The sequence below is a fragment of the Elgaria multicarinata genome, chromosome 2 (assembly GCF_023053635.1).
Source record: "Elgaria multicarinata webbii isolate HBS135686 ecotype San Diego chromosome 2, rElgMul1.1.pri, whole genome shotgun sequence".
In the NCBI taxonomy this organism is placed as follows: domain Eukaryota; kingdom Metazoa; phylum Chordata; class Lepidosauria; order Squamata; family Anguidae; genus Elgaria; species Elgaria multicarinata.
Window position 1 is genome coordinate 95,716,359 of NC_086172.1, and position 17,222 is coordinate 95,733,580.

General features: G+C 41.6%; 1 protein-coding gene across 2 annotated transcripts in view; it reads right to left on the reverse strand.

Moving 5' to 3' along the window:
• The window catches only part of LMO1 (LIM domain only 1), a 110,670-nt gene extending 95,326 nt beyond the window's left edge, over nucleotides 1-15,344 (reverse strand). The window contains exon 1 of one of the 2 annotated variants that reach the window (XM_063117256.1): nucleotides 15,267-15,344. In XM_063117256.1, coding sequence (XP_062973326.1) covers nucleotides 15,267-15,288 — 22 coding nt within the window. In that variant the 5' untranslated portion in view covers nucleotides 15,289-15,344. Of the gene's footprint in view, nucleotides 1-6,712; nucleotides 7,010-15,266 lie in introns of those variants that run through there. The other variant, XM_063117255.1, reaches the window with a different exon arrangement.
• Nucleotides 15,345-17,222: the final 1,878 nt, after the last annotated feature.

Genomic DNA, 17,222 nt, shown 5'->3' on the forward strand with positions numbered 1-17,222 from the left:
GAAAATTAGCTTCTTCCAGTCATCTTTTTTCATAGCTCTTTTGGTATGTCAAGCACTTTGCAAGCTTTAGCTCCCTCACTCGTCCTTACAACTACTCTGGTAGTTTCCCCATGCTAGAAGTCTAGGAGGGACAGGTTAAGAAATAGTAACTTGTTCCAGGGCACTGACTGAATCTGCAGTGAATTTTAATTTTGAACCCAGTTCTTGAAGATCAAGGCTGGGCAAACTCCAGGCTATTTTGTTTTCTCCCCAAGAACCTCTGAGATTCAAGAGCTGGGGCCCAGTGCAAATGACACTTGGAATTAAAGAATTCTGAGCCTAGGAATTTGTTTTGAATCCACTCCTAGTGGATCATTTGGTTGCTGCTAATGTTAAACTATTATGAGTCAGACATTCTTGCAGATCTACTGCAAATCGCCCAGAGATCTACCAGGGGATCCAGATCCACCTTCTGCTCATTCCTGCTGTAGATCAAATACTCAGTCCAGCGGATGGCACGGACTCTGTTTTCATGAGTATCCACTCCTACAGCTCTTAGAATAACTTATTTCCTCTTTTGGATACATAAAATGGGTTGGTTAAAGTACCAGTGATTCAAAGCCCTTGGGAATAAATTTCTTTCAAGACACATTTTCTGTTTCACACCTTCCTGTGCACAGAGGCAGAAAGAATTCCAAGATCTTTGTTCTAAAGGGACAGTGCTGTGTGCCGGGCCACCGAAATGGCCCTTTTTCAAATCGCCAAATGAAGACCCAGCTTATTACATTCAAACGCTGAGATTCCATCACCCTTGATCTGTCATGTTACTTTTAATCAAGAAATTGATCGCTAGTATGGTCAATTTGATACACTACAATCCAGCCTTTTCCCCAACCTTGCAACATCTAGAAGTGTTGGACTATTAATACGTAGTGGAGAAAATAGATTGCACGTTTTTCCAACTGTCATAACATCATTACCACCACACTTAGCAATAACCGGGGGTAAACTGTTTTTCTGGTTTTCCATTATGGCTTGTCAGAACTACCAACTTATCTATTCCTACTTACTTTCACCTAATGGCCAACACAATCCACTGAAACCGATACTACTCATTTTGAACAATGTACGTTCCTTCCCTCCTTCGGGACTGTATTCATTTTCCGAACTCGCTACATTATGCAGTCCCTCAGAAGCAGTGCATTTCTATGCAATTAGCCACTAGTTATTACAGATTACAGATCTGGTTATTACAGATTATTTTTACCTGGATATCTCCTGGAAATGTGTCAACTGTAAAACAGAGATCATTACAGGAGGACAGAAGGCACATATAATATACAGAGTTACCTGTTCAAGTAGTTCTATAATACTAATGTTGTACATAATTTTTGTTAAGCAAATTTTGTTAATTCGTCAACTTAACAGTCTTCCGGTTTTTAAGAAAGTCATAAAGACTGATCTCTTCTGGCAGGCCTATCCAGTTGAATTTTAAGATGCCTTTTAATAATGTGCTGCTTTTAATAATATATTAGTTTTAAATGTTTTAATTATATGTATTTTATGATGTTTGCATTTGTGTTGTACCCCGCCTCGATCCGGAGGGAGAGGTGGGTAACAAATAAATATTTATTATTAATTATTATTATTAAAGCACAGGTAGAAATGGTGCTTTAGAGCGCTCCTTCTCCTTCTATCCCACCTCATCCATTTCTTCATGCTCAATATGCCAGATATGTCCCTTTCCACATTTCAATACAATTTACGTCCTTTACCACACTTTAAGTTTGTATTTAGTCTATGCCCATATCTGTGCTGCTAATGGTATCTTACATCAAGAGGATTGTTCCATTTTGATCAATTTATGTGCAGGCTTTGACTTGTACTATTATTAGAGAAATCTCGCCCAACATCAAGTGCCTGGAGTTCTCTGACTGATCCTGATCCTTCCTACCACTGTGATGGAGTGACCTTTGTTCTGCTCAACAGCTATGCTACAAGATGATGATCAATCTCTTCTTCTGCAAACAGCTGGTATTTCCAACAGCTGCAGTTTCTGTAGCCACCGCTATCCATATCTAGTCCTTTTCCCTTTCACTATTTTTTAAAAATCTTTTTGTCTCTCTCTCTTTTTTATTTTACAAATGGTACATTAAGACAATGGTCAATCCTTCTCTTTCAATATAATTTTGAAAGAAATGGTAGCCCCCCCTCTTTTTTTCCGCCCCAACAAGACTGTTTCCATTCACTGCAAAATCTTACACACTATTTAGGGTGCAATCCTATATACAAACTTACCCAGAGGTATATTGCATTGAACTCAGTGGGGCTTACTTCTGAGTAGATGTGCACTGTTCATCTCATTCAAGAAACTCAGTTGCAAATTAAATAGTAGGGCCAAATAATAGTTTTCCACCTCTACAACCTCAAAGTAAAATTAATTGGAAGCGTCAAACTAGAATCTACATGGAAAGGCTGAGTATTCAGACTAAAGATTCAGACATTGAAATCTCAAACTCAAATACAAATTTGGACATTAGATACAAATTAGTGCTTTTCAATAGATTTCTGTTTTGATGGAATGGTTATTGGAATAAAACCCACATTTTTAGTTGTCTCCAACCACTATCTCCAGATTTTAAGATCAATTTCAAATCCAGAAAATGTCCCTAAATTTTGCTAGACACTTATCATTGCAACTCAACCTACTGACGGGGTGAAAATTTGTCCTCTGTGATCTTCCAACTTGTTTGTTTCCTTTCCACGCACTCGTTCCCACCTTTTTATATCTCCATATAAACCTGAAATGGCCAAACTTAGGGGCTGATCTTTATACTTCAGGGGCAGTTTCTTTCTCCTATTGGTACCAACCACAGTGGGGGTTTACACTATTTTGTGGAAAAACGATTTTGTTAAGGCTTGCAAATGCTAGAAACGCTTTCCCCAAATCCTCTAAAGTATCCAAATTTTCGTGTTCATTAGCCTAACCACCCCTGTCTCTGGAAAACTCTCTCCGAAAAATAAAACTTTTCTAAACAATTTGGTTCTAGATTATGAGCCACTCCGTAAAACAGAAAATGCAGCGTTATTGAATTTAAATCAATTTTGTCTCATTTAAACCAACGGGGTTAGAATAAACTAACAGCAATAACAATGCACCCAGTTTAACTACTTTGTTGATCATTAACATAGTACTCAGGGGAGGGAATCTGCATGATATCCCTCACCATTCAGATTATGGCCAAACTGATGATGATGATGATGAAGAAGAAGATGACGACGACGATGACGACGACAATAATAATAATAATTATAATAATAATATATTTATTTGTTACCCGCCTCTCCCTCTGGATCGAGACAGGGTACAACACAAATAAAACACCATAAAATACATACAATAATTCAAACGTTTAAAACCAGTACATCCCAGCAGCCCCCCTCCAAAATTCTGCATACTGCTACATTTTACTGTTCTTCATGTATTAGTTAGATTTGCCCCCCTGAAAATCTAGCAGCAATCTCGAGTCCTATTGATTTCGACAAGAGCTACATGGGCATCATCACCATTTCATCTTTGATCCTTTCATGAAACTTTTGTTTCTGTTTTTTTGCTTTGGCTCCAGGCTCTGTCTCAAACGTACAACACCTTTAACTAAGTGTGAACTAAAAAGGACAAGAAGGAACCACAAACATTGGAGAGGTTTCCCCACCCCCCCACCCCCATGAATACTTCAACTTCTGAAGGGGGGGGGGAGAAACCAGTACTTAGTATGGGCAAGTAAAAGATAGGACAGTCTGCCAAATATTTCCAATTCACAGGGAGGTTGATTCTAAAATAAATGTAAATGTAAGAGGTTTAGTGTACTATTAGTGATAAGTGTACATATTTAACTGGAAGTAAAAGTCCCACAGATCTCAATTAAACTTTCTTCCTGATAAATATGTCCAGGATTATAGACCAACAGAACTATCTTCTGCAGATTTACTCAGATGTAAGTCTAACAGAGATTAATGGCACTTACACCCATGCAAAGCAAAGCATGAAATCTTAGTACATTTACGAATAAAGAAACAAACTTTTGGTTTACATTTATTTCCTGTATTTATTTTTAAATGTATTGGCCACCTTTCCCATAGAATCTTTACTCATTCAGCAGGCAAGTAGGGTTGGCAACTACTTTGAAACATCTTGGAGAACTATTATAGTTACTTCAGAGGGAAAAGGCAAGTTTGAGCAGAGGTATTGCTGCCCGTGGTATGCACATTCATCCACTTGCTGTCTCCAGTCCACAGGATTTGCAGGTTGCTTCAAAAAACCTACAGCATCTCTTTGGTCAAAAGCTACAATGGGACAAAAAAACAACCTGTTTTAAAGAATGATATACCATCCTTTAACAGAGCTTCCAAGATGGTTCATGACAATTCATAAACAAACTACAGGTAACAATACTTGGCTAGTTGATGAGTATTTATTTCATTGTTCTCGATTTTACGGTTTTATGTTTATTGTATTTCACTATATTGTCTACGTTATCTTTGTATACGATAATAGAACCCACTGTTATGGGTGAACAGCAGTTTAGACATTTTTAAATAAATAAATAAATAATCCATGATACCACTGCCAAATCTCTTAAAAACTGTTGCCGGTGTCTGATTTATGATGTGCCAAGGAATTTTTTTGTTCGTAAACAATACTTAGTCACTTGGTTTGCCTTTATACACTGCCCAGATCTGCTGTTGACTCAAAAGAAGCTAGAATAGATTCTTCTGCCCAAATTTATTTTTTTCAACTTAAAGTACATTATCAGAAAACCAAACAGAATTGAGCAGGATTTTCTGACATTGTATAAATTCAGTTAATTCTGAATTCTAGGTTGCAGTTTTCAATCACCCGTATGAACATCCATTCAAACTAAGATTTTTACAGACATCATAATTCACTCAAACCAAAATATTTATTTTTTAAAAATGCATAAACTGGTAAAGTGATGTTTTAGCATGTCAAAACGCAGTACACGCATTAGCTGTTACAAATTAAATGCAGTTTTTCTTTTTTAGCTCCTTGCAGGCAAATTAGGTCATAGTGGTCACATACAGTAAATTATATCTAGTGATGACAGTTTACACAATTCATTAAGACACTGCATACAAAGGTGAAAGACTTCATCTATGGATATATACAAAATTCCAAGAGTTTATGTCACCTTTAAACACACCAACGACAAACTACTAGATATGTCTTAAAAACAACTATTGTTATGAATTGTCCTAAATGACTGAGTACTATTCTAGCTATGACACGCCACCGCCTTAATTCAGAATTTATAAACAGAACATTAAAACACACACACGTACGTGAGCTAGCCGATATTGTAAACTACTGAATTTACATAACCAACATAAGCAATACACTGTTTTAATTTAATATTCAGAGCTGCCTTAAATAATACACTAACCACATGAAAAGTTCTGTCGAGCACTTTCTAGAGCATTATTTAACAGCTTCCAGAGGAAGCTGGAGAAAAATGTATGACACTGATTTCTAGCCTGAAAACCTGGTGATGTCCTAGTCCCTCTCTTTCCTCTCTCAGCCTCCAAACTCACACCCACACCAAAATATATGACAACCAGCAACAGATTGCATAAAATGGGGTACACATAAATTCAGAAGAGCTGTCTCTAAGAAAATGCAAGAGACAACATAGGCATGACATGACAACATACCAAACCGGGATTTAACCTCAACTACCACATTACCCTGGCAGAGCTGCCTTGCTCACCCTGTGTCATGGGGGAGGGGGGAATACCATACAAACATGGAGGAGGAGGGGGGAAACTTTTGAACTCTCACCCTACATTTGATTTAACAGCCGTCCATCTATCATCAAAGTACGAAACATCTCATTTTACCCCTAAACTTGGCAAATGCTCCTTGTCCCCACAGGTACTTCAGTGCCTAACTGAAACAGAGATGGCATGCAAGTCATGGAGACGACACCGTTTTCTCACTCACTGTATTTTTCCTAGAAACCAACAATGTCAGCTGCGTATCAGAGGGCACGTCACAAGTCACACACAACTACTATATCGCCTATGCCACAGCCTCTGAACTTTGCCACTATACTTGAATGCTACTCATTCACTCTTTACAAGCAGTCTTAATTTCAGATTTTTTAATTTTTTTTAAAAAAAAGAAAAGCAGGTACAGATCTCAAACTTATAAAAATATTGGCTGGAATAACTCTTTCTACCAGAATGATTCTTCTATCAGCCCCACAGTTATTTTCAAAGAGCCATTTAGCAGGTGCATTCACTAACTACAGCTACAAAGAAAGAGACATATTAGGGGTGTACAATTCCCTCTCCCCCTAGCAAATGGGAAAGAAAGAAACTGTTTATTGGAATACTACAAAAAAATAAATAAATCAGCAAACAGGGAGAAGAGTTGCTACTAATAAAGAAAATCAATACACCCCCTCCCAAAGTGATGTTAAAACTGAGCCATGCTTAACCTGTATCCCCTCCCCTGGAGTCTAAGCTAGCTGGGTTGGTTTACTTTCTTCCCTCCAGCCCCAGAGCCGAAGAGGCAGCATGTTGTTCTACCAGACAGAGGCATCAACATGAACGGAAGGCGAGAAAGCTCTGCACACTTCAGCTTCATTGACTGCCTGTAAGGAACGTACGGGAAAGATGCTGAGTGATGCTCAAGGAAGCTCAGCTCACCTACCGTCCTCCTTGTCCAGCACCATCATCTCAGGGTTCACAGGAAGTCTGGATACAGATGCGCTGGCGTCTCCAATAGCCCTCCACTCACGGGAGAAAAGAACTAGTCTATGTGAGAGCCAAGATGAGCTACTACGGCACAGCTGATTGTCCTTTAGCAGTGAGAGAGCTCTAATTATCCAGTTGTCCAGCTTTTAACCTAGATTGCACTCAGTTAGAATTACCTTCAGAAACCGAAGCACTTTGCAGATACAAAAGCAGTCTCTCGCCTACTTTCGTACCTCGAATTGCAAGGAACTAAAACTGCAATTTAGAAGGGGAAAAAAGAGAGGGGGGGATCAGCGCTGTTCTTTTGGTTCTCACCTTCTAAATGGCTCAATTTGCACAGTATAATCTGTTTTAATGTAATTGCATTTGATAGCCCATAACCTTGGCTGTTGCAACTATACAGCTTTCAGCCTTAGAAAGTGTTTTCCCCTTGGATTTAAGCTGAATCTCGATCTAAAATTACACTCAAAGAGGGGGAAGAGAAAATCTGAGCCTAGCTACTGCTGCCTCTGCTCTCTCCATTTGTGTGAGCTTTGCACCCTTGCTGCTGAATAAATGTGCTCATTTCCCAGGGACCCCCGCTTATTCTTCTGTCAGCCTTTAATGGAGAATGTGCAGCTTTCCAGCTCAGCAGCACCACCTGCAGCATAGTTTTTGCTATAGCCAGAAAGCACCAACTATATAGTCTCTTTCTATGAACTTTTGTCTTTTGGTGCTTTCCATTTTCATTACATTAGACTTCCTGATGGTTTGATTGAGTGCACTTTTAATATAATGCTCCGTAGGAGAGGAAACACCTGAAGATTTGCACAGTATTCATTTTATTTATGCACACATTTGTCCAATGGAAACCCCACTTCCTGGCTTGCTTATGTTCAAACGACTGGAGGTTTTCAGCCTGTGAAAATGCATGGTTCAAAAGCAAAGTTTTCTACATCGTAGAGTACAGTATTTTAAGGACAGATTCCTTTTAGAGATGGCAAACCCTACACATGGGCTCTTTTCTATGTGGGACGGGAAATAACTTTTTGAACTTTCCCTGTTGTTGATGTGGTAGTCCGATTTCACATAAACCAGCTCCCCCCAAAATAAGGCAGAAAGTCATAATGCAACGACTTTAGGATAAATGACTCTTCGACCCTAAGTCTGTGGACATAGCATGCTACAATGCCTATGTCTGAATGCCAATCTGACACCTTTTCAAAGGCCACTTTGGTTCTTTCCTGAACACACTCCTCTTCTTCAATTTTGGCCCTGCAGTGTACGCAAAACACAATATTCACCTAAATTTGCTTTAAGCTAACCCAGGTGGAGAATTCGGAGAGCTTTTATCCAGGCCTTTTCTCTCTCTACAACCTCTTGATATAAGGGCTAGATGGGGAACTCTTAGCTGGATACTCTCTGTAGTTCAATCATCCCACCATTCCAAGGTGTGTCACTCTGACAGTCAACATTGCTGATGGCACCAAAATCTGAACTGAGGCCCTTTTGACTGCCGAAATAAACTGTATTATGCTCAGAAGAAGAGTTCACATATTTCTATCACAAGAACTAAGGGTTACACATACAGGATGAGGTTCTTAAGTACTCAGCACTAAAGAATAAGTTTCTGACTGCCTTTTTAATCCAAGAAAACATTTCATTCCAGCTTCCACGCTAGTTCTCCCTCTACTTTACAACTGATACAACAGTAGTCTTTTAAAAGCGTGATAGCAAGCTCAAGCCAGATACCCTTAATACCTATTTTTAATTAGATTCCTTATCCTCAACTCAAATGGCTTTGCCTTTCCCCTTCATTTCGAATGCTTAATCCTAACAGTCCTTGAACGTATTTGATGTCAAATATATCATTTTGCATAGAGAATCATTTCATTCAATACTTAAAACTTCCGTTCTCATTCGGCCACTACCCATTTGCAAAGGAGAATATTTTATGTTACAGCAAGAATGTCACAATTATAAGCTGGATTTTTATACCATGATCCCTAAAGGCACTTATTTCTAAAGATAGGGTCTAATCGGCCCCAGCAAACCTTCCTCATCAATAGTTTGGGATTGGGGCCTTCAATCACCATCTTTTAAGGCACTACTGCTTTCAAATTCAAACATTTAGAGCAGCCTTCCTCAGATGTGTTGGGCTAAAATTCCCATCGTCCCCAGCCACCATGGCCATGGGATGATGGGAGTTGTAGTACAACATATCTAGAAAACATCAGATTGGGCAAGGCTGATTTATCACATCTGCTTAGCTGGGGTTCAACTTGCTTGGGTCCATTTAAACAAATCATAAAAGCAAATAAAAAGCTTCTCCAATGCAGTATTAAACTGCAATGACTATCAAATTGTAACAATTTAGTGAAGCATAGCCTCCCTCATCATATACTATCACAGACTTCTTTTAGCAGTAACATTTATGAGATATATTTAAAGTTAAAATATTTCACAGGAGGATGTTTAATGATGTCTAAGCTCATCCTGTTATTTTAGAGATCAGTTGAAACTACTATAAAGAATAGTAACCCTGATAGTATTTCATTTATTAATCTTATCCATACTTTGGGATATTTAAACTTTCTCCCCATTCACTCTCCTTTGCATCACCAGGTTTTGTTAGTTGTTGTTGTTTTTAAAATGCTTCCTAGATCACTAATGCAGTAAGAACACAATCCAACCAAAGTTTAAAATTAAGCACATTGAAAAATCCCATTGGTTTCAGGGCATGTATTTAGCCATCGCTACTATTGAGGTCAATGGTACTGAAAAATGCTTTCCTTTGGCAGGATTATGCCACCAACTATTAACCAAAGTTAGGCCAGGCTTTAGAATGGGTTGATATTGCTCCATCTTGAATTGACTCAGTGAACAGGGGTCCCATTTATTTGCAGGCTGTACATCCATATTATGAGAGAGCATAACCCCAACTTTGGACCTATGCCTGGCACTAAGTCGGTTTGCCTATGCACAGTCACTGCAAAGAACGAAGATGAACCAGGCAAAAACCAGTTGTGACCTTGTCCAACCAAGGTTAAGTCTCTACACATTCTAGGTCACAGAATGTGCTTTTTTAACCATAACTTTTAACCTTTCTTTTTATCCTAACATGAGAATCCCCACACTCCCACCTCTTCACCAATATCACATTCTACAGCATCAGTCTCAACACATCAGATTGCTCTGGATATATAGCAAGTGATTCTTCCTCACTGACACAACTTGACACTGTGCCAGGACACATCAGATCAAGAGTGGGATGTGGGGTATTTCCCTTCTTGTTGTGTCCCATCCCATAGCTGTAGGCTTTTATCTAGATGCTGTTACTAAAAGGTACATCTGCCAATAACACAAGGCAAAAATATGTCTCTCACACTGAACGTGTAAGTGGTGGCAATTGGCCCTGTAGACTTCTACACTTCCACAGGGCCAGTATTATAACTAGTGTATGAGCAGGGTAATTCTCTTCCAGTCCTCCAGCACGAGTCTGCACTTCCTAGTGATCTCAAAGAAAATAGTACATTGCAATCTTTACCTAACTGGAGAACAGCTTTTGAATTGTCAATGTTCCAGGTTTCCTAGAACAGATTTCAAAAGAGCAGTTTGTCAGAAGGCAGCTCATAATGTTCACGTTGACCTCGACATCCACTTCAAGGGGAGCAAAGTTTAGTTGAGAATCATTTCCTCTATTTCTGATGTTCAGGTGTTGAGTACCATTACTTATGTAACCAAAGAAGAACCACCCATGCGCAAGAGGAGGCATCAGCAAGCTTTGTGGGTGGGTGGTGGGTGGGGAGGGAATGCCAAGGTTTGTGGAAGTACAAAGAAAACCCTGTTAAAACAACTAAGGGGAAGGAAGAGCCCAAAACAGCCTGAAAAAGACTCAGCGTGCTCAGTGGATACGGAATGCTGACGGACTGTTGGGGTTGGGAGGGGGATGGAAAGTGAAGTGGGACGAGGCACGAAATGGAATATTTTGGAAGAAAGCATGACTGACTGACTAGAACAGTGAACAGGAGCATTCCACACCACAGCAGTTCCTTGCAGGTCCCACTTGTTTAACTTCTGATTACCAGCACTTTATGATCTGTAATACTATGTTGTTGTTTTTTTAAGAGATAAAGGACAATTAGACTTTTGCCCATATTAAGAGACACACTGAAATTTCCACTAGCAAGATTTCTCCACTATAATTTAGATAGGAATCTCAAAGATCTATAAAAAACAAAACAAACTAACAAACAAGAAAACCAACCACCCTTCCATGTCTCCCATAACTAACGTGCAGCAACACAGTATTCCCTTTAATGTCTACAGATTAGCAACAAACTGGAGACCGTTCAGGCAAAAAGAGCATAAAGCAACAGGCACCTATCCCCACCCCGATGAAACAAACAAAAAAAAGTCTACCAGCTTGTGTCCCTAATTTCTCAGACACATTCAAACAGGAATAAATTTCTCTGCTGGAACAACTTCCTTACAAATAATTCTGAAAAATTTCCCAGGCGCCACTTCAGTTTGTTACTCACATCCCTCTCGTCATGGGTTTGTTCCTTAACATTTCTTCTTTTTAAGTGCATCCCATTCTAATTTCCTCTTTACCTTCACTACCATCCCCATTATTTCTTTTTATACAGCCATTCATGAAAGCCCCTGGAATGAGGGCTGTTGAGAAATGTCTCGATAATCAATGTTTCTAGTTTCACTTCCTTACACCACCATCATTCCAGCCCCTGAGCTCCTTATGTTTAATGAGTATGTCTGCAATACTTGAAAGAACCCAAATACCCCCATTAGGAAACTCTCTTTAGATCTCAGTCTTTCCTCGTAGCTCACCTGCTTCCCTTACTACCTCTGTGGAGGCAGCATCCTGCTGTTTGACCCGTCAATCAGATTTAAACAGATATAGGGCTGGCAGGCACCCTTTGGCAAAAAAAAAAGAAAAGAAAAAAAGTTAAGGTAGGACGGAATGTCACCCAGTTTATCATAAGAAGGGTTAAGAAAAGAGAAAGATAGTCAAATGAAATTTGTAGCATGTTTTTACATCACGGGGATAATTCAGTGGAGTTCACATCAAATCAGAGCAGATGGAAATGCAAGTGAAATCCCACAGGAACAAAACAGCAATGAATTAACCTTGCTTAATTATACTGACATTACTTAACCTCTTACATCTTTGTCTTTAGGGGAAAATACAAAGGGGAGACTTTAAAAAAAGAAGCATACTGTAGTTACTATGGGGATCCCAGATCCTGTCCTAAATTAGTTTGTTCCACAGATATAGACATGATTTGTTATGACTGAGGCCTATGTTTTAATGACAGCAAAGGTTTTTTTTGGGGGGGGGAAGGGGGGAAGTCCAACTACTAACAAACCAGTTTTAGGAAACAGCATTTAAATGGGGTAGATGCTATTAACAAAGACACCAGTTTTGCTCTCTAGGTAGTTAGGCACATCCATGTTGCAAACTGGACAGAAATGTATTTCTAACCCTTAGAAACCAGCCGATGCTTAGGTGGCAATAACACATCTTTTAAGAGCTCGAGTGACCATTTGTCTGGGATTCCACCCCCACCCGCCTTGCTGTATGACCTTATGAACAGCACAGAAACTTGAACTTTTGACAATATATAACACTCAGATCCCTATAAGTGTTAAATGTTCTGACCTCTGATATGAAGCAAGAGCACCAGGAAGGAGGAAGATGATTTCTTCTTGCATTCCACCAGTTCACTACACTGGAGCATTTATTGAGTTGGTTTTCAGCTTTCCTAACAGGGTATTATATCACTTTGGGGAAGAAGGCAGAGTTTCCAGGTTCTTCAGTTTGGCTCAAAGGTACATATTCTGGTTTCAAATGCATTCAAAACTATTCAGAAAGGTAAAACTTTTCTAACCATTATGAACTTGCCAAACATATGAAGTGATGCTACCCTAAGTAAAATGTTCATTCTGAAGGACCTTCATTCGTCAAGAGAAACCTTTATCACCAAAATTCATTCTTAGAAGACACATGTCCTAAAATCTACTTCTCCCATAATTCCTCTTGCTTTTATCATGGCCAAGAGCATATCATTCTATGTCAAAGAAGAATATTATCTGACATAGTCCCAGCTCTTTTGGTAGGACCAAAACCATTCTAAGGATGCTTCCAGACGAGGCTTTTATTGTGCTATCACCCTGTCCCAAATTTAACAGGTCATCACCATCTCCCATTTATAACCCTCCCGCTACTTCTTCCATCTTTTTTCTCACCATAAAAATAAAATAAAATCTGTTGTGGGAAAGACAGAATAACAGCACAAGGCTTTTAATTGGTAGTGCTAGGAACTGTCCATTTGGAAACATCCTAACAGTACAATCCTACGCAACTGTTACTTGAACATAAACTCCATTCAAGATGCAGAGACCTATTTCTGAGAAAGTGTGTATAGGTTTGGGTTGCACAGTTGTGACGGGCTGATGGAGAATGGAGTTGCGACGGGGAGGCAGTGATACTAAAGTGCTGCAGAAGACTTGGATTAGTGGTGCAGGAAGTTCCCTTCTCATACCTTCCAACCCTTATGATTGTGTGACCAAGACGAAATTAAGAGAAAAGAAGTCCTCACGTCGAAACATCAGTGCTGTAAGAGTCATTCTCAAAGTAAATGAAATAATAATATGAATAAATGAATGAGTGGTCAGAGGAGGAGCCCATTAGCTGAGCCAAATTAATGTTTAGAAGGAGAACTCAGTATAGACCAGGAAAAGGCTGCTGAAACCTCAGCAAGTACCATGGAAATGCAGCTGCAGTCCCTCCCACATACTAAAGAACAGCAGGAAACTTGTGGCATTGGAGGGCCAGTCCCCGTATTACAGTAACAAACCCACTTTTGCCAGCAAGTGTGCTCACAACCAGGAGCCACAGCCAACCCAGTTCTTTGACAGGTGCATCTATATTACACACGTGTCTTCAAACATCTGTTTGTTTACATTCATGTTTTGCATTTGTAGGGTGTTTACTGCAAAAAAAACTTCACATGTACACTTTAAAAAGACACACAACCACAATGCGTTTAGATGCCCTGAGATATCAGTTCTGATAAGTGGTGCTATACTGGCAACTGTATCCCCCACCCCAATACACACACACATCCAGACACTGTAAAAGTAGTAAGCAGAAGAGAAATTTCTCTTGTAAACTGAAAAGTAATAGACAAGATACCCTTTTATGAGACACTATAGTGCTTTTGGGGGGGGGGCGCCTTTTTTTTTAATTAATCACTAGCCAATGTTAGTAAAAATGCAAGTTATCTTGGAGGGAGGAAGCAGAAATCAAGGGAAGCCTGTTACTTTATTCTGGTTTTGTTGCTTAAAAGCGTTGCTTTCGCAACTCTAAAACAAAGGCTGCTACAAACCATTACCCCAAAGTGCGACAGCTGGGCCTGACAGCTAAAATTGCCGTTTAAGTGGACGCCACTGCTCTTTAACTTATCCTTCCTTTGCTCTCAGTTCACACACACACACACACCCCTACCTTCCCGGACCCCATTTATTCCTCAGGAGGCTGCCTTGGCAAGGAGGGAGTGCTCCCTCCCCTTCTCCAGAGGCCAGTTCCCTTCCTCCGCCTAAGTAATTGCCCTTTTAATTAGCTTAGATAGTCCTTTAACCCTGGCCTAAACCCCCGCCTCCCCATTGCCACCCCCAAGTGAGCCCTGCCTGAATTTCCAGCGAGTCTTGACAATAACCACATGGTTCTTTGAAACTTGCATGCAGCCAGCTCTACCCCCGCCCTCCCCAGCCACACACCGCCCCTAATTTCCACACACACAGCCACACACCCTTCTCTCCCATCTTAGCCTAAGACCCCCTTTTAAAAACTAAATCCCTTTTCCCAGAAGACGCCAAGGAGCCTTTTGTGAAGGAGTTGAGCAAAGCCGCGGCAGCTCTTCTACTCCTTCATAATAGCTGCTGCTGCTTTTCTTTTTTAAAAAAGAAGGGGGGGTGAGAGAGAGAGAGAAAAATGACGGAAGGAGAGAAAGAGAAACTAACGGGTTGCAAGGCACTGGCGATCTAATCCAGGGACGAAAAGGTCTTAAAAGAAAGTGATCGGAGAAGGGCCAAGCGGTTCTGATGATGAATATTCGGGCACGGTAATATTGGAAGGAGGGGGGAGGGAATAAAAATCAAGCGGATCATGTGGAGCAGTGTTGACGATCGGAGCTCTCTCCTCCTGTCGCACGCACACGCACACACCGGGAGAAGCGGCGTGCTCTTCTTCGCACAGTGGGCGCGGGGCCGGGCAGCGCACTTTGCAGAAATCCCCCCCCTCCCCATGCTCCACACGCACGTCGCCAGGAGGCAGGCGGACCCTCCCCTCGCCTGCCCCTCCAGCTGCACAGAGTAGGGCGAGGGGGCGGGGGACGGGGCAAGAGAGCCGCGGTCGCAGTAGCCCTCGCTCCTCTCTAGCCGGCCTTCCTCTTCCCGGCCGCCCCCCTTCCTTCCCTCCCTCCCTCCGCAATCCGCCGCCCGCCACCTACCGTCCTCCTTGTCCAACACCATTGTGGCGGGGATCGGCTGCCTCCGCCGCTCCGTCTCCGTGGCTGGCTCGCCCTCCAAGCCGCCGGTTGCTGTTTCTTCGCTCCGTTGGAAAGGAAAGGCAAAAAGCACACGCGCCGGGGCGGGGGAGGGGGGGAAGGGGGAGAGTGTTTGCAAAGCGGGCCGCCGAGTGGAAAATGCACCCGGCTCGTCCTCCCTTTTTCCTCTCCCCCCCACCGCCACCCCGCTTTCTCGCTCCCTCTCGCTCTTCTTTACTCCCCCCACCCACCCCCTTTTGCACACACATGCACCCCCCCGGCCGAGCCGGCTACAGTTGCACGACTTTTAACCGCGATCGCGCTCGGCTAGAATTACAGCCGGCAACCCCCGAAGAGCTCGCTCGCTCCCTGGCTCTCCCTCGCTTGCTTTTCTCGCCCCCCCCCCTTTCCCCTAAGGCAGCGGGAACATCAGCACCAAACGAGCTCCTCGGAGACACCCACCCTGCTCCTGGTGGGGCTGCAACTCGAATGCCAGTTTGGAAATGGCACGCACCAAAAAAACAAAACCAAAAAAAAAAATGCAAGCAAGAAGAAGAAAAAAGAAAAGCCGGAGAGCGAAGGGGGAGGAAGGAAGGAAGGAAGGACTCGCTTTCTCCGGGTCTGTCCTTTCCCTTAACCTACGCGCAGCCTAATCATCATCATCCTCATCATCCTAAATAATCATTAAAAATAAGAACAACAACAGAAAAATCCCCTAGATCTGAATGCAAGCGTATGGGATCCTTCGCTAAACCCTCTTTGGCTGTTGCTACTGCCGAGCTAGACAAGCTTCTAAAGTGCTTTTCTCTTGATTTCACTCTAAATCTAAAATTATATTCAAAGCGCGGGGGGGGGGGAGGATGGAAAGATGCGAACCTATCACGGAAGCAAATGCGTTTGCTTGCTGCCCTCTCTCTCTCTCTCTCAATTTATGTGCTTGCACTCTCTCCTGCTGCTGAATAAATGCACACATTTCCCAGGGACCCTCAGATTCCCCTGTTAATTAAATCAATTCATTATGCTCAGATCTGATTAGCAGCCCCCTTCCCCCCCTCTTTGAATCAATTATTCAATACACAAACATAATTGCCTGTGCCAGAGGTGTCTAAGTATTAGCTTATTTAACTCCAAGGACACTAATTACCCCTAGGGCAAGAGAACTTTTCTCATTAATTCTGACAAAACACAAAAGCACAGTTAAAGTCTGTGCGTGCGCGCGCGCGCGCATATACGTGTGTGTGTGTGAAAGAGAGAGAAAATCGGGAGGGGGAAGTATAGCTGGGGGAGAAAGCATTGCTGACACACGTGCTACCGTATAAATAAGGACTATTTTCTTCCTACCTATTGCATTCGTTTATTTGCCCCCCCCGATCCCCCCCCCCCACACACACTCCTACCGCTGCCGCCTCGTTTAACTTTCCAAAAGTGCAGAGCAAGAGTTGAATGGCAATGAACTTGCTGGGAAAGTATTAGCAAGTGATCTTTTTTTTCTTGAGGGTGTAAGGGAGGATTTCAACATCGTGGTGGATCGGAGGAGACAACGGGAGGGGGGGGGAAATCTCGATGCTTTCTGTTGCCAATAAAAATAATAAAAAAGTGAAGGAAATAGCCCTATGAAAGCAACAAATGACACATAATTTAGTATGTAGTGGTAACAGTAGTGAATTGTTTACAGTCTGAATTAATGTCAGTGCCCACTATTAATGTACTTGCTTCCTACGTTTACCATATAATGGGCTTGATTTTCCATTAGCAGAAACTAGAGTGCTGAAAAGAGACTAGGCAGAACTAATACAAACTGAAATCAACAATTATATGCAGGCGTGTGCATACATACATAGACGCATTCTCCCTCGCTCTACCAGCCTATTTAAAAGAGAGGACTTGCTGCTTGCAAGGCACCTGATATCTTTTTCTTCA